Source organism: Lagopus muta, chromosome 23, assembly GCF_023343835.1.
Source record: "Lagopus muta isolate bLagMut1 chromosome 23, bLagMut1 primary, whole genome shotgun sequence".
Taxonomy (NCBI): Eukaryota; Metazoa; Chordata; class Aves; order Galliformes; family Phasianidae; genus Lagopus; species Lagopus muta.
The window spans coordinates 2,534,084-2,552,913 of NC_064455.1; the positions used below are offsets into that span (position 1 = coordinate 2,534,084).

An 18,830-nucleotide genomic window follows, 5' to 3' on the forward strand; every position below is an offset into this window, starting at 1 on the left:
AAGTTCCCTGAGCTCACTCCATCCCTACTCCGGAATGTGCAGGGGTTGCCCCCCACTCAATGCCCTCAGCCCTGCTCCTGCAGCAACCCAAGTTTCCGGGGGGAGGGAGGAAGGCAGTGATGGGGGGCCACGGTGGGGCCTTGGTGCAGGGTTAAGGGGGTGGGAGACTGCATGCAGAGCCCCTGCAAACTCAGTGCAGCAACTGCACCCACAGTGATGGGTTGCACCTGCAGCACACACAGACCCTGCACCCCTCCTGCCAGATAGGGGCCCCGAAGCCCCATAGAGGAACCCAGTCCCCCTCCCCTCCCCAGCCCGAGGAGCTTCTCTGTGCTGCACCTGCAGCTCTGTAAAGAGTAGTGCAAACTCTGCACTACTGCTGCCTCCAAACAAACCACCTGAGCCCAGTGCCGTTTTTCCTTTTAATGCAAAAAATAGCCAAACACATCTTCCTCCCCCCCTCCCCCCGCCCTCCCCAGGTGTGTTTCCTTCGCTGTTGTTTTGCTTCATTCACATTTCCAACCAAACAGCTCCCCTCACCCCCCTCCCCCCATCCAATCCCCCAGCTATCCCTATTGCCTTCTGCTGGGAAGAGGAGGAAGGAGGGACCGCAGAGGTGCACGCACTGTCCTGGCGATGCACCGCTCCTAATCCTGCAGAGAGATTATAGGAAAAAAATAATAATAATACAAAAATAAAACCACCAAACGAGTAGCGACAAGCACGGAGCGGCCCCAGCACGGAGTGTAAACGGGACCGCCCCGATCCGATCCGGAGGCCGGCGCTCCTGGAAAGCGACAGCACGACATGCTTTGCACGCCCCACCGTGGGGAGGCTGTGGTTTTAAGCTTGAGTTGTTCTTTTTGCCTTTAAGCAAGTGAAGTGATCGGAAGTGTCCAAGCAGTGTGTGTAGCACCGAGCTCAGCCAGGCGGGGAGAGGGAAGGGCAGAAGTGCTGCGGGGAGAGAAGTGCAACCCAGAGCGGGACCGGGGCTCTGCAGCTGGCGAATGTGGGCATGGGAAGGGAAAGCAAACAAATAAAAAAAAATAGAGATATAAAAACAACGTGTGTGGAGGAAAACACAGCCAGCGAAGTCAGGATTCCTGTCTTCTTCCCCCAAGCAAAAATAATAATAAAATAATAATAATAATAATAATTAAAAAAAAAATCCCAGCTGAGGTGACAGTGAAAAGTCCAAAAGAATTCCCTTCCCTGGGCAAAAATAAAAATACAAATGAGGTACCTGTGCCACCCCTTCCCGCAGTGCCACCAGCACTCAGCCACTGGCTATTGTCTCTGTGACACCAAACCATCCGGGCTGCAGCAGCCCTGGGGCAGAAGCACCACGCTCCCAGCACTGGGAGCCCTGTCCCATCCCTCCCGGTGGGGTTTTCAGCAGAGATCCAGTCTCTCCACGACCCTACAAACAGGCAGTAATGTTCAGTGCTCCGTGGAGGTGGAGCCTTTTCCAGGTCTCACGCGTTTCTCCAGCTTTTTTTTGTTTTAAAAAAAAATTATATATATATATATATATAATATGTACAGTACAATGAAAATATCCATGGAAACAAATGGGGCGGCTGGAAAGTATGCTGAACAACAACAAAAAAAGCCCAAAATAAAACAGATTCCCAACTCTTTCCCGAGCTGACGCTCGCTTTTCCCACTAGTCCTCCAAAACCACGATCTCCACGTTATGCACGTGGTGCTGGTGGTCCTCCACATCTCCTACCACTTTCTCCTCAGTTCTCAGCTCTGTTTCCAGGATCACAGCTTTGCCCTCTGACTCATCTGCATCCGCCTCGGGGTCGGGCGCCGGGTCGATCTCAATGATGGTCTGCCCGTCGTCTGAGGTGCCTTCCACAGCCTGGATGGTGGAGGTGAGGCCGGATTCCATGGCCACCAGTTCCACGGGGTTGACCACGGCCGCCACGTTGGCCAGGGCACCTCCATCCTGCATGGCAGCAGAGCTCAGCAGCGCCAGGCTGGAGGACGGATGGAGGGTGACGGTGTCGGAGGAGCTGGTCTTAGAGGAGGACACCACGGTGGCGTATCGAAAGAGCTGAGAGCCTGAAGGCAAAGTGTGGACAGTCACCGGGCTGGAGCCTTGGCTGATGGTCGCCACGGGGATGTTGCCCACTGAGAACTGCTGGCCGACGGGAGCGATGGCGATGGGAGAGATGACCGTGAACTGAGGCTGCTGGATGGGGGTCGAGGGGCTGAGGACGGTGGCAGAGGCCGGGCGCTGCAGGCGGGGTCGTTTGGGGGGCTTTGGAGCACTGACGGGCATCAGCACCACGTTCTGGATGGTTTGGGACTTGGCCTTCTGGTCCTTGGCGAGTTTCTTCTGCTCTTCCAGCTGCCGTTCCAGGTCTGCAAAGAGAACGGGGAAGCTGTGCGTGGGGCTGGGAGCAGCAGGCTGTGAGTGCTCCGAGGGGCTCCACCAACAGCCAGCCCACCCCAAGGAGGAGCAGGCACCGCTCCACACCGCTCAGCTACTCCCACTGCCAAAAGGACAGGCACTTCTGTCTCCAGGGGAAACCCACCCACGGGGAATGGACATCCCCTCCAGGCAGCAGGAACTGGTGACTGAGCACGGCTGGATCCCCCAGAAGCCAAGCCCTGTGCCTGGAACAAGGAGCAGAGCTCAGACATCCTTCTCCGCCCTCATCCGTATCAACATCAGAAGCCAAAAGCAGCACAGTAATTTCATTTATCCAGGGCAGTAGGAGACTAGAACACCCCAGATAAGACCTACAGGACACAGACAGGAGGGAGACACATCCACCAAGCAGCTCTGGGGAATCCAGGTCAGGTTATTGGCTTCAGCTCAGGGGAGACACCAGATAGCTCCACGGCGAGACAAGCAGACAGCTCAGCACCACGCAGACAAAGAGTTTTATGAGCTTGGGTGCAGCACTGCACTGCCTGCGGCTCAGATGACTGCAGCACAGCTCACAGCTAGCAGCAGCACCTATCTGCTAATGCCAGCTGAATCAGATCGTGCTTTGGGGTGCTGAATGCCCTGAGCACCTCATCTCTCCTAGGAAAGGATACGAGAAATTCCACTCAAGCCTTAGGATGGAAAGGGGTTGGTTGGGGTACATTTGTTTGAGGGCTACGTGGATTGAACAAGAATGCAAATACAGTTTGTTAGGTGCTGTGTTGAGGAAAGGTCACATTGGTTCCCAAGGGTGGGATGAGAAGCCAGGGCACTGACTTTACCTGCAAGTGTGTAAAGAAACTGTTCTTCTCCTTGCTCTGTCTGGTTTTTCCTGTTGTCCAGAACCTTCTTGACTGTGTCCATCAGGCCAAACGTGTGAGCAACGTTGTTTAAAACTGCAGCATCTGCAAGAAAAGCACAGGGGAATGAGTGCCTGAACCCACAGGGGGCCAAGGGCCTCAGTCAGGAACTCAAAAGGTGCTGTGACCAAACCAAAAACTTTCTGCTGCTTTTTGTAAAACCATTTCTGTTCTTCCACATGTGCTGGCTGACAAGGGCAGAGCCATCTCTCCTTCATCCTTCAGACATCCAAGGACTAAATAAGTTCATTCACATGATAATGAAAAGGAAACAGAGATGTGTCACCCAAGCGGCTCAAAATTGCTGCAAAGTGAAAGCATAATTTGCAATCACACAGATACAAACCAGATCTCCACCTACAAACCATCACCCCATGCAGCTGACGGTGTCATTAATGTGCCAGCTCCACCAAAAGCTGTGCTAAATTTCTATTATAATCCACTGACTTCAACCACTCACAGCTTCCAAAAGCTGCCACCTACCTGACACAAAGATTCACCAGCCCAAAGCTACATGAGAAGCAAAAAAAACATCTTGGGTAAAATGAAGTTTGAGGTTGCATGGTTGTTCTCCTCGAGCATCAACAGGCCGTGCTGCCAACCCTGTGCTCACAGGGCCACGAGCTGAACTGGATAAGGGAACGGATCCAAGTCAGAAATAAGCCTCAAAAGGGGAGGGAAGCTATTTTGAACCTGTTCCCTCATCTGGTTCAGCTCCAAAACAAGCTTTTTTGGCACAGGTGAGGATGGAACAAGAAGTGAGACTGCAAGACCTGTTTAAATTCACAGTCATGAAGAAAAAGTGTTTGAGTAACTCCAGCCCAAGCAGCACATCCAGGCAGGCTTTAACAAGCACCTGGAGCTGAGGACAGTCATCCAATGGGCTCCTCAAGCTGCCAGTCAGCATGCTGCAGGAGCAGGGCAGCACGACGAGTCCTTCTGCCTCACAGTGGGGTAAATGAATGCACCCCTCATGGTTGGGAAGGCTGAAACCACGCTCAGGCTCAGCTTACAGAGCCCAGCCGGCAGGAAGGAACTCACCATCCTGACCCAATAGCTCTACATGCCATGGCTGGACTCTTTCACTTGTTTTCCTGCAGCTCCCTTTCGAGCATTCTCCCCATGATGAGGCTCTGGCTCATCACCTACCTGTCATCTGGAAGGGAGATTGCCCCAGCCTCTGCTGGACACCTCTCAGCACTTCTTCTATCTCCTTCTGGATGTTGCACACAACCTCTTCCATCAACCCCACATCAGCTATTCCCTTCCAGAACATCAGCGTGTCCTCTGGCACAGAGAGAAGGCAGAAGTCAAACATACAAGGATTTGGCATTTCCCCACAGGACCACCTTAAACCTATGCCATGTGCAGCAAGCTTTTTGGCAAGAATAACTTTGCAAAATGACTTCTAATTTGGCCATTTGGGGTGGACAGATCCAGGAAGCAATTCATTAACAAGTTTTCAAACTGCACCAAGACCTCCAAGGCAACGTTTCGTTGCTTCTATTCATCTTCCCAAGATGCAGAGCTTAAAATCTTTTGAGGAAATTCCTCCTCAGCTTCTGTACTGATCCTGAGAGGGAGAGCAAAGCGCTGCAGCCAGAGAAGCCAAGAGAGCTGACAGGGTACTAACAAGGCTCTGCTCGCTGATGGTTGCAGTCTAGCTCTGGGCTGGCAGACATTTACATCCTCTAAATGAACAAAAACCCCACAATCCTCACTGTAACTGCTAGCAACCGATCTGAGGGATCAGCCCCAAGGTCGAGGCTGAAGTTCCACACTGCCTGCAAGTGGCTGGGAGCTCTGCTTGGCAGGGAGTTCTGGGATGGCCAAGGGGCAGTGGGACAGCTCCAGCACTACCTCAGCTCTCCTTATTTCCAGGATTTTCACCTTCAAAATGTGAGCAGAAGGAGAGAAAACACCCGAGGAGCAGCCAGAGCTTACCTGAGATCTCATCCGTGTCCTTTTTCATGCCCTCCTCAGTGGCCATGGTGACAGCAGCTGTCAGAGCAGAGTTCCACTCGATCCCCTCCTCCATGCTTTCCTCGGACAGTGCGATCTGGGTGATGCTCCCTGCCAAACAGGCAACATCAGCCCTCTCTGCAGCACCAGCCTGGAATCCCTGCTTGGCATTCCGCTCCCCTGCCCTTCTCAGGCTCCTTTTCACTCTCTTGGTCAGGTTGGTTCTGTCTGGCCTCTTTCAAACAAATCAGCTACAAGCAAGTAATGCTGTTTCTCATTGGAAGTACAATTGAAGCTCTGGGGCTTCTGGAGGGAAAACCACGTGCCCAGAAAAAACAAACTGGAGCTTTTGTAATAAAGGAGAAAGGGATCAGAATAGAGAGACAGAGAGCAAGTCTCAGCCCAGCCACCTTTCCCCTTCTGCATCACCAATAGAGTGCTCTGCACCTCAGACATACCCTTATCTCTTAGGAAATGACACAGCCTGAGTCCACGCTAGTTCATACACATGAAATGTATCCAACTTGATCTTAAGTTTTTGGATCAAATTTCAGACACCTAAAGCAATATCCAGCCACTGCAATGTTTTCTCATGTGCTCACAGAGCTTTCCAGGAGATCTTCCTTAGCTTACAGACAAGTCTGCCATCCCACCCCCCCCTCAGCCTTATATAAAAGTCACCACCCAGATGAACGATGTGGTATTCTTCTCCTTTGACCTCTGCAAAGAGATCATTTCCTGTTGCAAAGCATGTGATTAGCTGAGAATTTGTAGCTGGAATGGCAGTCAAATCAAGCCTTCAGCCACTGTACTCTATTTGCTGAGCTCCAGGTGACGTGGAACAGGCTGCCTGGAGTCACCAGCATTAGCCCATGCCATGGCTTTGTTACAGAGCCTACCATCAGCTGAGGTTGGGGTCTGCACCACGCTCTGCTGCCCCGGCATCGGTGCTCTGGCGCTGCTGATCAGGAGATCAAACTTGGTGCTTCGGCAGGTGTTGGTGCAAACCTTGTCATGCTGGTAGAAGTCGATCTGTCCCGAGTCCATCATCTTCCTGTGCAGGGAGTGGGAGAGAATCAGACTCAGCTAAAAGCTCAAACTGGAGATGAAAGGGAGTTTTCCACTTTGGCCACGGGAAAGATGGAGAAAGGGGAACCCTGTGCCATTCTTCCACACAAAACTGCACAGCTTTCAGATGGGATGCACAAGCCAACCCCCAGCTTCACACACATCTCCAGCCATCCCCTTCCCACCCCCACATCCCCCAGGTGGGGCTGTTACTACTCAGGATGAAGAATCCTGCCCTGTAGAGCAGGATCTCTCCCCCAGAGATGCTGCAGGGAACAAGAGCCCCCAGGAGGTTTCCTGACAAAGCTCCTGCTTGGGATCCTGCAATTGGACACAGTGGTGCAAGTCACCTCAGCATGATTCCTCCGAGACGGATAGCCCTCTTCCAGTCCTTTAGGGTAGACTTCCCAGCCAGGTGAACAAAATGCTTCGGGCTGATCAGTTGGTCATTGAACTGACAATGAGAGGAAAAAAAAGCTCAGCAAACTCAGAGTAGCATTGCTTCAGAAAACTGTGGACATATAACTAGAGCCAGTCCAGTTCATCTAAGCCCTTCTGCTCAGAAAGAGAAGCTGCTTTCAAATTCTTACCAGTTTTGAATGCCTAAACACATCAGTGATTCTAACTCCATGTTTGTGAGGACAGCCTGCCAGTCATTGGCATTCAAACCACACAGCCCTAGCCAGGAACAGCCCTGCAGGCTTTTGTACAGAGCATGAACCAAATGGTCTCCTTCTGTGAGAACACACAGTCATCTCAGAGATTGTTATGGGAGCTGCCTACGAAATCAAATCGACCAGCAGACACTTGGTATTCGCTTGGGCATCTGTTCCATCCTATTCCAGCACCTGAGCTCCTGGTGAGGGTCAGCCCTGGACTGCTGTCACTGCAGAGCCCTGTGACTCAGCCTCAGTGCATCAGCTGTTATGTGAGCACACTGTCAAATGGGGAAAGGTAGCAGCACGATTCCTCTTCTTGGTGCAGCCTGCTCACTGAGGAGCTGACAGGAGTGGAGTATTAGAGCACCAAGGGAAAGAAACAAGGAAGAAAAGCTCTGGCAGATCTCACTACGCATTCCTGCCTTCAGCTCCAAGTCCCTCCACGAGAGCCAAATACAACTCTGCTTTAAGCAGTAGCCAAGAAATATGAAGTGAACGAGACCTTCAGCCCTTATCCCACTCTTTCTCTCCTTCTGCTCATGCTAAAACCAACTTCAGCACCAACAATCCAGCACGCTGCAAAGGTAGAGTCGCTCAGCTCCAAGGCTCAGATGAAAAACAAACAGTAAGGAAGTGCTGTGGAGATTCAGTGCCAGTCCTGGAGAGCAGAGAAGGAATCTGCTGTGAAAACTCCATTACCTTCACGCACTTGACATTAATTCCTGGACAGACGAACTTCTTCCAGAGCAGGATGGCTTTGCTCTCCCCGCAGGTGATGGGATAGGCAATCTCAATTTCCTCGTTTGTTTCAATGGTGCTGGGGTCTGAGGGAAGAAAGGGACAGATGAAACTTGCCACCCAAGAGGCTCCAACCCCACACATTGAGAGCTGAAAGCCCACAGGCTGAGAGACCTGCGCTCTTGTGACCAAAAGAAGGGACATTCCTAGCTCAGATCAGTCCTGTTTTAGCCTTCTGTTGCTCTAACAGCAAGTGACATCTGCTTTTTAATACAAAAAGGAAGCTCGTCTATTTGGAAAAAGCAGGATCACATCTGTAAGGGGAAGGTCAGTGAGAACAACCATATGGAAAAAACGCTCCAAAATCTGAAACATGCATCTCACAGATCTCTTGGAGCCTTGGTTTCTCTAGCAGAGCCATCAGCTACGTGCTCATCAGAACTTCTCCACTGCTAGATTTTGCTAACGCTGCCAGAAGAGCCCCAGCCACACAGGAAGCACAACAGCAGTGAAGATCCAGCACCGAAGGCCAGGGGGCTTTTCCCACTGCTCCTCAGGAGGGCAGGGTGCACACAGAGCCTCTTTAGAACGCTCAACCCAAACCTGTACAGGTATTTGTTCTGCAAAGCACAGCAATCAGAGCGCAGTGCAGACACAGCCACTACCCTGACAGCCCTCCTCCCAGCTGCTAGAATCTGCACACCGAGGCTACAGCAACATCTTGGCTCCCCGTGACCCCATGGGAGCCCTTACCAAGCACTGCAAGATAGCCAGGATCTCAGCTCCAAGGCCAAGCAGTAACAGCTCTCTTATTCCAGAGCATGCCCAGACCCTGCACCCACATCCACAACAAGAGCCTAGGGAACAGCATCTGCAAGGGCAGAGCCAGAGGGAAGCCCCACGAAGCAGGGACACCTGATCAGCCCTGCAGAGCAGGGATTGCCCCACGCCACGCAGCCACTCACCGATCCCTTCCTCTAGTTTGTGTATGGTGTGCGTTTCCACGGCCACAACAGCAGCACTTGCCTCTGAGCCCTCCTGGTAAATCCTGTTGGGAGAGCATCCATGGATAAACAAGTTATTCAGATCATGGGAATTTAAGATTCGTGGAAAATTAAGATTCATAGCGCAGGGCTCAAAATCTGGCTTGTTTCTTTCCTCGAGGGACGTGCATTCTGTGCTTGATGCGGATTCAATCACAGTCATTTTTTGGCACAAAGGCACGATGACAGTCCCAGGGACCGACACAGGCAGAGGCACTGCCAGCACCACTGACACAGCCCTGCAGGACGCTTCCCTCGGCCTTTTCCTTTGATTCCTGACACAAGCAGTTACCACAACAACAGGAAGCAGAGCTCAATGGTCCAGGATTTCCCCTCCAACCCTGTGTGACATTCTGTAGCATCGGTGACTTCCCCCAGGGATCACACAGGGCTGCTGTCAGTCCCACAGCAACCCTGTTTTGCATATACTGCCAAACCAGATCCGTGTATTTCCATCCTATAGGAAGAAGTGCCTGCTGGCAGCTGCTTTAGAGTGCTGCAAGATTCCCCCCGACACCCTGGCATCATTGCATTGGAGAGGATCAATAAAAACCAGCACAGAGGTGCATGCAGATTTGCAGGGCACAGACCACCGCGTCAACCAGCTGCAATGCTGCAAAATCCCACCTGGAGCTGAGAAAGGGTGATGGGAAAGGACAGACACAGGGCTGGGCTGCCCCACACCCGCTCCCCACTGCCAAAGCCATGCAGCTGCAGTATGCAGGGGTGGCACCGTGCAGCCGCGTCTCTGCAGGACGACTTCAGCCCTCGGAGGCTCTGCAGTGCTCATACACAAAAACCCTTTTTGAGTTACGCCTGGCGAGGCTGCAGATGGTTTATTCCCCTCCGTTATCAGCACGGAGCTGGAAAATGCATTGAATTGCAGCCCCCCCTCTTAAGCGCCCCCCCTTAAACCCCAACCATCACCACGCCGGCGCTCGACTCACCCTTGCTGCACCGGCTGGAGCTGAAGGATCACTTGGGTTTTGGTATCCTCCGGGTTCTCCCCTTCGTTGTTGTCACTTGGTACAACCACCACATCACCCACCGGGACGCTCACTTCGGCATTCGCCATCTCTCACATGAAGCCCACCAGCGGGGGGCAAGCAGAAGGGGGGGCTGGACTGCAGCAGCCTCCCGAGCACCACCGCCTGTGTGCCAAGGGGGAAAAACCCTGTAAGCATCATCCCCGGGTCCCACCGCGGCACACGGCGTGGCTCCGGGCTGGCGGAGCAGCCTGAAGAATGGAAGCAGGCGTTTTAAATTCACCACCAGAGAGACAGCAGGTGCCTGTCAATGCACGCGAGGATTTCTCCCCGCCTGTCGAGCACCATTGCTGGGATCATCGCATCCGGCAGCACCGTGCAGTCAGGCGGCCACTAAAGCAGAACTTCCCCAGCTAGGGAACAGCCCAGCCCCGCAAACCGCACGTGAGGTTCTGGCAGCGGTACGGGAAGGACAAACCCCAGGGCCGGGCTTCTGCTGCAGGGAAACGCTCCGAGCATCGTGCCGGGACGGCCCCCGCTGCGGGTTGGAGCGGTGCGGATGTTGGCTGTGTTCTTACAGACTGCTTCACAGCAAAGCACAAAGGTGGTTTTGTTGCAGCGGGAGCAGCTCGGCCCCGCGCACCCGGCTCAGAGCCGCGTCCCACCGTCCAGCCCCACGGCCGAGCCCGGCTCCTCGCGGGAGGGGCAGCGTTCCCTGCGCAGCCCCCAACACCACGAGCGACGCGTCGCAGCTCGGGGCCACGCGGGGCCAAACCCGATCCGCACCGAGGAGGCGAGGACGAACGCAGGGCGCGCTGCGGCTCCGCGCCGCGACACGAGGGCAGGCGGGGACGCGACCCTCGGGACCCCTCAGCGCCCAGCCCACCCAAACCCGGGGGGGGGGCTCAGAGAGCCCGGGGACCCCCCGCGGCCACACATGGCCGAGCCCTCCGTGCCGCCTCCCCTCCCGGGGCGAGGTAACCCCGGTAACCCCGGGCCCGCTGCAAACGGCGGCGCCCCTCAGCTCGGGGCTGGGGGCTGGGGGGCAACGCGCGGACGCAGCGGGGCGTGGCCGCCCGCGGGAGGGGCGTGGCCTCGCCCCCCCTTCTCTCCCCCCCAACCCCCCCGCAGGCGGACGCAGCGGCGCAATTCCCCCCCCCCCCCCTCCACCCCCCCGCGGCGCGCGGCGCCCGCCCTCGCGCCGGCGGCGGCACGTACGGCGCGACGCACGCGCCCCCGCCCCGCCCCGTCGCGCCGCCGCCGCCACCGCCTCCGCCGTCGCGTGGCCCCTCCCGGCTCCCGTAGCGTCGCCGCCGGGTCGGCCCTTACCGTCGTCGCCCGAGCGGCCGAGTCCGGGGGCTGGGAGCCGAGGGGGGGAGGGGTGGGGGAAGCGGGGCCGGGCAGAGGGGAGCATGCGCACTGAGCGCCGCGGCCTCGGCCGCCAGCACTTCCGGCCGCCGCCTGTCTTAAAGGGGCCGCGCCGCCCCGAGCCGAGCGAGGCTCTCGGCCGCCCCCAACCGGCGGGATGCCCGCTCTGCTCCGTCCGAGTGGCGCCGAAGCTAGCCAATGGCGGCGCGGGGCTGGAGGGCGGCGGCCAATAGGAGCGAGGGGGCGGGGCGGGGCGGCCGGTGGCGGCGGCGGCGGTGGCGGCGGCGCCGGGAGGATGCGGGCGGGCGGAGGGGCGCGGGCGCTGCTCGTGCTGCTGCTGCCCCGCTGCCTTCTGATGGGAGCGCGCCCGGCCGCGGGGCAGCACGGTGAGTGCGGGCGGGAGCGGAGGCAGAACCGGGATGGACTCCCGGCGGTGCCGTCGCGCAACGGCTTCGATGTCGGTGCCGGCGATCCCGCCGCACTTTGAGGTTTCTTTCTTTGGGGGTGGCCCGTCGGTGTCCCCATTGAGATCCCCCATTGATGCTCCTGTTGAGGTCGGGTTCGGGATTTACTTTTTGGGAGGTGACCCATTGATGTCCCCGTTGGTGTCTCCGTTCATATTGCGTTCGGGGTTCACTTTTCTGGGGGGTGACCCATTGACGTTCCCCATTGATGGCGCTGCCCTTGCAGCCCCCCTTTCCCACCCTCCCTGCCCCGCATCCCATCCGGTGCTCCCGCTTTGGCCGCCTTCCCGTCCCGTCCCGTCCTGCAGTTTCCCCTCCCCGCAGGATTTGGCACGGCTGAGGGTTTGGGGTTTCGTTTCCCAGCAGATGAGTGGTGTCTCCCCCGCCCCCCCCCCCCCCCCCCCCGAGCCCTTGGGGGGCTCAGCGCTGCTCCCCCCATCCTCGTACCCTAGAGGTGCTGTCCCCCCCACACGCACATGGCAATGCACAGAGCAGACTTTGCCCGGGGTCTCCGTGCTGCTGTGAGCTTTCCAGCCGCATCCAGACACGGCTTTGTCCATTTCTGGGGCAGGAACTGAGCGCTTTGGTTGACACGACCCAGTGAAAACCCCTCTAACGCTTTTGTATCTGGATTTTGGGGGTATTCTGCCATGTAAAGCCCCTTTGTGGCGGGTGTCACTTTGAGGACACGAGGGACACAGTGGTGACTGGGCGCTGTACAGCCCTGTGGGGTTGTTTCCTCCAGATCCCCCCCCCCAAATCAGGGTCCTAAAAGTAAAGGGGTGGCACAATGATGTCTGCAGAAGGGAAACTGGGGCTGTCGTGGTCTTGGGGGCCATCCCCAGAGAGGTTTGAAAAAGGACCCATATCCCTATGGGGCAGCGCAGCATGGGGAAACTGAGGCACGGAGAACAACCCCACTCCTTTGCCTTCATTTAGGGGACGGCTGTGGCCACACAGTGCTGACAGCACAGAGTGGGACGCTGAGCTCCAGGAACTACCCCGGCACTTACCCCAACCACACGGCGTGCCATTGGCAGCTGCGGGCCCCCCCGGGCACCTCCCTCATCGTGGCCTTTGGGGACGTCGACTTGGAGTCCTCGGAGCACTGCACCCACAGCTCCCTGCTGCTGGCCGACCCTGAGAGAGGCACTGCTTATGGTAAGGGGGAAACTGAGGCAGCACAGAGGGGTGCAGATCGCGTTACATAAAGCCTTCGCTAAGGAGGGGATCAGGGGAAATCCGGCTTTTTAGCTGATTTCATCCTGAGGAGGATTGGGGGGGGGGGGGCTGGAGATAGCCAAGGCGACCCAGATGGGAGCAGATGCAGCTGCTGATTAAGTAACTTTGCCCAAACGTTTCCAGGATTTTCCTGGAGAGATTGAACAATTTGACAGCACCCGGTGGGGAAACATTTCCAGGGGGGAGAAGTGGCAGTAGGGTGGGACGGCCCCAATGGGACGGGATGGGGTTGCAGAGAGGGGGTCAGCCACGCGGCCCCATTCCCAACAGCACGCTGCCCACCCACCCAGCATTCCGGACCCCCAGCCTCTTTCAGTGCCTTTGCCATTGGGATGGGGCCAGGCAGGGTCCCACCAGTATCTGCTGCTGTCTCTGGAGTGATCCCAGCTGGTTGTCGGGAAGTGGCTGACTCAGAGCCGGCTCCTGGCTCCCAACCAGCATCACAGCCTGACCCTGCTGCCCTCCCCTCGGGAACATGCTGGGGTCCTGGGGACCGTCCCCATCCCTGGGACAACAGCAGTGCTGCTGGGAGCATCTCTGGGCGCCTGGAGATGGAAGCAATGCAGAGCAGCAGCACAGCCTGTCCTGTTGTGCCCTCCGTCCATCGGGAAGGGTGGACAAAAAGAGGTGACACCTCTTGTCCCCAGGGATACCTCTTGTCCCCATCTAGGCCTAGGGATGTCCCCAAGGAACCCATCTTCCCTGCTAAGCTGAAGTTTTAATCAGAGAGATGGAGACTGCAAATCAATGTGGATTAAATGGGTCGCTGCTCTGGGGGATTTAGGAGAAAGCTTTGGTGGCTCCTGTGGAAGGGGGACGGGTGGCAGTGGGGAGGGGATGTGGACCCATTCTGCAGCCCATCCGTGCGTGCCAGACCCACAGCCATTGCCTCAACAAGGGCTGCTGGCCCCACGGCTGCTTGCTCCATCCCAGCTGGGTGCAATTAAGAAGCTCTTAGGAGAAGCTTGCCGGGAAGCAGCAGGAGATGACCCAGCTGGAAGACGTGACGTCAGCACATTGTCACTTTGTGGCTGTGGGGACACTGATGGGGCCACCCTGAGCATCCTTCCTAGCACACACATCCGGGGAGGTGAAGCCCTCAATCCGGGTCCCTGTGTCCACTCCCGGGGACCCCAGTCCTCCCCAAAGCCCCATCCCTCCTGCAGGGCCCTATTGCAGGAATGCTGTCCCTGCCGCCCCGCTGCTGGTCACCAACTCCAGTGCCATCACCGTCCTGTTCAACAGCACCAGCCATCGCTCAGGACGAGGCCTCCTCCTGTCCTATGCCAGCTCGCAGCACCCAGGTAGGGAGGGGGGTTGTTCCTTGAAGGTGCTGAACCCCCTTGGCTGTGTCCCTGTCTGTATCAGGGGCGCAGATAGGGGTGCAGGGAGGTCTGTGCTCATCCCAGCGTGGCTCTCATTGCCCCCAGTCCCCTATAGCCCCCATTTTCCTTGCCTGAAAGCTGTGGATGTGAGAGAGGGAATGGCAGGGAACTGGGAACCCTCAGACTTGGCACCCCCAGGACAGCTGGGGCCACAGTATCAAGCTCTGCTGCAGACAGCACTGTGACCAAAGAGACACTGTACCCTGTTCCTGCAGACCCAAGGAGAAAAACCCACCCCTGGAACAGGATTTGGTTGGGAAGGGGACAGAGATGGGGGTGCCCCAGGGAGAGCTGGGTGCTGTGGGGGTCCCACACAGCCCCTCACCCTGGGGCATCCCTGCCTTGCAGACCTGATCTCCTGCTTGGTCAGAGGTACCCACTTCTCCCAGGAGCACGTCAGGTGAGCAGCTGGCCCACCAGCAGCCTGTCTGAGCAGACCACGGCTCAGCATCACTACCTCTCTCCATCAGTCCTTTCCCCATCCCACTCATCCCGTACATTTCAGTGTGTACTGCCCTGCTGGCTGCAAGGACATTGAGGGGGACATCTGGGGCAGCACGAAGGACGGCTACCGGGATGTACGTACAGAGCCCTGCTCTCCTGGGAGGCGTCCCCCGTGGGTGCCCTGCTGGGGACTGTCCCCAACAGGTGGCTGTCTGTCACCTGTCACCTCCATCCTGCTGCCAGTAGGTGGAGGGAGGACAGGTTCACCTTGGGGGGGGTCCTGGCTGCTCTGACCCCACGCTCCCTGCAGACCTCAGTGCTGTGCAAGGCAGCTGTGCACGCCGGGGTGGTCGCCGACGAGGCGGGTGGGCAGGTCACCCTGTCCCGTGAGAAGGGGATCACGCTCTACGAGTCGGCCTTCGCCAATGGGCTGCACTCCAAAAGGTGGGCACAGGGGTCCCAGCTGCCACCCCCTCAGTGTCAGAGCCCCCCAGCTGGGTTTTGCTGGGTCTTTGCCCTACAGGACCATTCCTGACATCCCCCCCTTCCCTTCTCGCAGGGGCTCCCTCTCTGAGAAGCGTCTCCTATTCCACAAAGGTATTTTCCCATGCATTCAGCCATCATTTTGGCTGCACGAGGAGGCCTTGCTGCTGTCCAGGTCCCCAGCTGTCACCTCACCTTGCAGCCTGCGGCGATGCCCTGGAGGTGGCCGCCTTCAACGCCTCATCCTGGTGGCAGGAGGTGGACAGGCTGGGGCAGGAGCGGAGCTGGGCAGCTGAGCGGGCAGCCCTGGGCACCCCCAGCCCCTCCTGGGCAGCCGAACCCAGCACCGACACTGCCTGGCTGGAGCTGGACCTGGGCACCCGCAGGAATGTCACAGGTCAGCTGGTGGATGGGGCTGGTTGTTGTCCCCATGCCGCCTGGATCACTGCTCAGTTGGGTTGTCTGTCACCTGTCCAAACTGCCCAAAGAGGCTGCAGATCCCCCCCCCCCCAAACCTGTGACTCCCAGGAGAGTTTGGGGGCTCCTCGTGCCACCCCCTGCTCTGGTTGTACTGGTGCAAATTGGGATCCGGACAGCATCGGTCCTTCGTGGCTTTTTCCTGTCCTCATTTTCTTCCTTCCCCACCGCAGCCATTTCTGGGATGAACAAGTCAATATTATGCTCTTGCATCTGGTGCCAGCGAGCGCCTTTTGTTCAGCCAAACCCGCCGCCAACGGGGGCTTTGTGCAGAGGCCGGCAGGAAGAAAATGGGGACATTGTGAGACCGGGGGCCGGAGGAGGGAGGAATGCAGCCGGGGTTTATCGGCTCCTTGGGGCAGAGTGGGGGATGTGGGTGCCCAGGAAGGAGCTCTGGGGGGGTTGGGGTGACATAAGGGCGCATCCTGCCCAACAGGGATCATCACAAAGGGATCTGCTGAGATATATGACTTCTACGTGACGTCCTACCGGGTGTCCTCCAGCCGTGATGGGAAGAACTGGAGACCCTACAGGGGCAGCAGTGGCCGGGAGGACAAGGTGGGCACGGGGGCAGCAGGGTGGGAGCAACCCTCAGCCTGCAGCTCTGCGGCCATCCCTGCCCTCCCCAGTAGGTCTTTGAAGGAAACGTGGACAGCCTCGGGGAGGTCTCCAATGCCTTCATCCCCCCCATCACGACCCGCTACCTGCGCATCACACCCCACAGCTGGCATCAACGTGCTGCCTTGAAGGTGGCCCTGCTGGGCTGCCAGATGGCACGAGTCCGTGCAGCACGGCCCTATGGTGAGCATCCCTCGTGCCCCCGGGGACCTCCAGCTCCCAATGCTCCCAGCACTGACAGCACCCGCTCTGCCCTGCAGTGCCCAGCGTCCCAAAGGAGGTCCCTGCCCACATCCCCATCCCCACCAGCCGCCCGCCTGGCCGCACACCCATCCCTGGCATCGCCCTGGACCCTGAGAAGGCAGGTGGGTGCCAGCACACAGGGGCTGATCCTCATCCCGTTGTTGGCTCTGGGCAGTCATGTTAATTGTGCAGCTCGGCTTACCCAGGGTGGGCTCTCAGCACCCAGGGGAACCAAAGGTGTGGAGGTTTCGGATGGTGGACCCAGGTGCTGATGCTGTTCTCTCTTCCCAGACTCCACACTGCTGGTGATGCTGCTCATCGGCATCTTTGTCCTCCTGTGCTCCAGCCTCCTGCTGCTGGGTTTCCTCTGCTGCAGGAGGAGGTGGGTCCCAGCCTATCTCCCCCCTCCCCACAAATCATGGGGTTTGTGGGGGGCTCTGTTAGGCTGCTGGCTTCATCCTGGTGGATGCCTCTATCACAGGCAGCCCCTCACCCGTGTTGTGCTCTCTCCCCTTGCAGGAAGCCAGCCACCGAGCTGAACTGCGGGCTCACGAAAGGTAACAACTCCCACTCACTGTGGGGGGCTCAGAGAGGTGCTGGGTTCAGGTCAGATGCAGCTGGTTGAAGGCTTGAGCTCAGGCTCCTTCCTGCTCCTCCTAATGTCCCACTCTGGGGGCACCTCCATCCCCAAGGGCATCCAGAGGTGGGGGGAGGCAGGCGTGTGATAAATGGGGGTTTCTGCTCTCTGCCCAGGGCAACCCAAGCTGGAGGCAAGCCAGGTGTGCTCCCTGGGGAGCCTGCCACCCCCCGGATCCACGCTGCCCTCCTTCCCTGTGGTGCTGGGGGACCTCAGCCAGACCCACTCACCAGGTAATGGGAACACAGTGATGGGGCAGAACGGACCCACATCCCTCCCACTGCACCCTGCTCCATCCCCTGCCTGGGATCCCGAACCTTTGCAAAGGGAGAGCCTGGGAGTGCGTGGGCATTAAAGGTGGCCAGAGGGCACTGGGGCAGAGGGAAGTGTGGGGTCTGTGCCCACCCGGGGGTGGACATGGGGCCACGTCCCTCTGTGGGGCCGTTCCCTCTGCTCCGTCCCCATCTCAGAGCTGCGTTCCCCCGCTGCAGACTACGCCGAGCCGGATGTGGTGCAGGTGAGCCCCAGCGGCCAGTTGGCCTCGTCCACCTTCAAGCCTCCCCCTGACGAGAGCTACACCCTGCCGCTGGTTGTGAGCCACTACGACGTGCCGGGAAAACACCACGAATATGCAGAGCCTCTGCCACCAGAACCCGAATACGCCACACCGTTTGGTGAACCCGAGCACGTCGGCACCCGCTGGAACCCCAGCGACACCGCAGGGCTCCCCGCCTCCCCGAGCCGTGCCGGCTCCCCAGGCTCCCCCCCAGCACGGTACGTTGCTCCCCCGTTGCAGCCGCCTGGAGTGAGCGCAGCCCCCCGGGTGGAGCGGACTGCCAGCCCCCACGGGGAGGGGCTCCCTGCGGAGGGGTCCGACGCTCAGCAGCTCGCAGACTGTCCCTTCTCTCACGTGTACCACGAGGCCTGGTGAGGCGGCAGAGAAGAGCTGCCCACCCTCGGGGATGGAGCCCCGCCCTGGGACTTGGGGGGGTTTTATACCTGAATCCGCACTTTTATTTAAATACATACATATATATATATATATATACATACATGTACGTGAGCTGCTCCGTCAGCTGCTGTGCGAGCGCGCTCACGCAGGGCTCAGAGCTGGGCAGAAGCTCGGGGCGCAAAGCGCGCAGCCGCCATTGAGAACCCGGCCCACAGAGCGCTACGGCGGCGAGCAGCGCGTGCACGCGACGCCCCGCCCCCACAGGAGCGGCTGCGGGCAGGCCCGCCTCCCATAACAACACCCCACGTGACCCCGCCCTGCCGTCCTGCTGCTCTTCGCACCGCTACCCCGGGGCGCCAGAACAGGCGGTTACCGGCGGCCCCTCCCACAAAAATTGTGCTTCCGAAATCTCTTGATGTCGATTCCGCGGGGGCGGCCGAGGCCCCCCCGTGCCACGCACGGCAGAAGCCCTTTTTAAAGGCGAGCCTCCGCGCTGCGGCCACTGAGGAGCAACAGGCTCCTCTCTAGCTCGCGGCGAGTCTCGTTGTATTTCCTCAGAAGACAGACTCGTATACGTTATTCCCTACCTTTTCCCCTTCGAATTTCACTGCGCTTTTGGCCGCTTTTGCGTCTTTTTTCCTTAAAATACCGTTTCTCCCCCCGCCCCATTGGCCTCGGAGCGCTATGCAAATCGCGCGGGGCATGCTGGGCCCCTCCCGTCCCCGCCACGACTCTGCTCACGCGCAGAGCGCCTCGTC

General features: G+C 58.2%; 3 protein-coding genes and 1 non-coding gene across 6 annotated transcripts; 2 read left to right on the forward strand and 2 right to left on the reverse strand.

Annotated features, from left to right (window-relative positions):
- Positions 1–555: 555 nt before the first annotated feature.
- Positions 556–11,145, reverse strand: GMEB1 (glucocorticoid modulatory element binding protein 1). 3 transcript variants are annotated; one of them, XM_048969008.1, is made up of 10 exons: positions 11,089–11,145; positions 9,721–9,924; positions 8,696–8,778; positions 7,692–7,816; positions 6,684–6,787; positions 6,165–6,319; positions 5,248–5,376; positions 4,453–4,590; positions 3,226–3,348; positions 556–2,373 (listed from the first exon to the last, which is right to left on the reverse strand). In XM_048969008.1, exons 2-10 carry the CDS (start codon positions 9,846–9,848, stop codon positions 1,667–1,669), a joined length of 1,692 nt encoding a protein of 563 aa, XP_048824965.1. In that variant the 5' UTR covers positions 9,849–9,924; positions 11,089–11,145; the 3' UTR covers positions 556–1,666. The 3 variants fall into 3 exon arrangements, with proteins under 3 accessions (XP_048824965.1, XP_048824966.1, XP_048824963.1); XM_048969009.1 differs by lacking the exon at positions 11,089–11,145 and adding an exon at positions 10,043–10,126; XM_048969006.1 differs by lacking the exon at positions 11,089–11,145 and having other exon boundaries at positions 9,721–10,058.
- Positions 9,856–11,182, forward strand: LOC125683969 (translation initiation factor IF-2-like). Its single transcript, XM_048925556.1, is given in 4 exon segments — positions 9,856–9,868; positions 9,955–10,658; positions 10,660–10,724; positions 10,726–11,182. Coding segments are annotated over 4 exon segments (1,239 nt in total).
- A 196-nt stretch (positions 11,183–11,378) lies between these two features.
- LOC125703913 (discoidin, CUB and LCCL domain-containing protein 1-like) lies at positions 11,379–18,530 on the forward strand. The gene is made up of 15 exons (XM_048969005.1): positions 11,379–11,513; positions 12,531–12,752; positions 14,000–14,137; positions 14,567–14,618; positions 14,724–14,796; positions 14,973–15,106; positions 15,222–15,259; positions 15,348–15,542; positions 16,059–16,180; positions 16,255–16,423; positions 16,501–16,605; positions 16,775–16,865; positions 17,003–17,040; positions 17,237–17,353; positions 17,612–18,530. Exons 1-15 carry the CDS (start codon positions 11,423–11,425, stop codon positions 18,049–18,051), a joined length of 2,025 nt encoding a protein of 674 aa, XP_048824962.1. The 5' UTR covers positions 11,379–11,422; the 3' UTR covers positions 18,052–18,530.
- Positions 18,422–18,548, reverse strand: LOC125683980 (U11 spliceosomal RNA). The gene has a single exon (XR_007373185.1). It is a non-coding gene; the product is annotated as a U11 spliceosomal RNA (small nuclear RNA).
- Positions 18,549–18,830: the final 282 nt, after the last annotated feature.

Excerpts from the sequence above, each read along its gene's own strand:
- GMEB1 (XM_048969008.1), bottom strand. The coding sequence starts at position 9,848 with ATGGCGAATGCCGAAGTGAGCGTCCCGGTGGGTGATGTGGTGGTTGTA. Across the intron at positions 8,779-9,720 it reads CTCCAGCCGGTGCAGCAAGG|GATTTACCAGGAGGGCTCAG; the intron begins GTGAGTCGAGCG and ends CTCTCCCAACAG. Across the intron at positions 4,591-5,247 it reads GGACACGGATGAGATCTCAG|AGGACACGCTGATGTTCTGG; the intron begins GTAAGCTCTGGC and ends TCTCTGTGCCAG.
- LOC125703913 (XM_048969005.1), top strand. The coding sequence starts at position 11,423 with ATGCGGGCGGGCGGAGGGGCGCGGGCGCTGCTCGTGCTGCTGCTGCCC. Across the intron at positions 15,260-15,347 it reads GCGTCTCCTATTCCACAAAG|CCTGCGGCGATGCCCTGGAG; the intron begins GTATTTTCCCAT and ends CTCACCTTGCAG. Across the intron at positions 16,424-16,500 it reads CCGTGCAGCACGGCCCTATG|TGCCCAGCGTCCCAAAGGAG; the intron begins GTGAGCATCCCT and ends TCTGCCCTGCAG.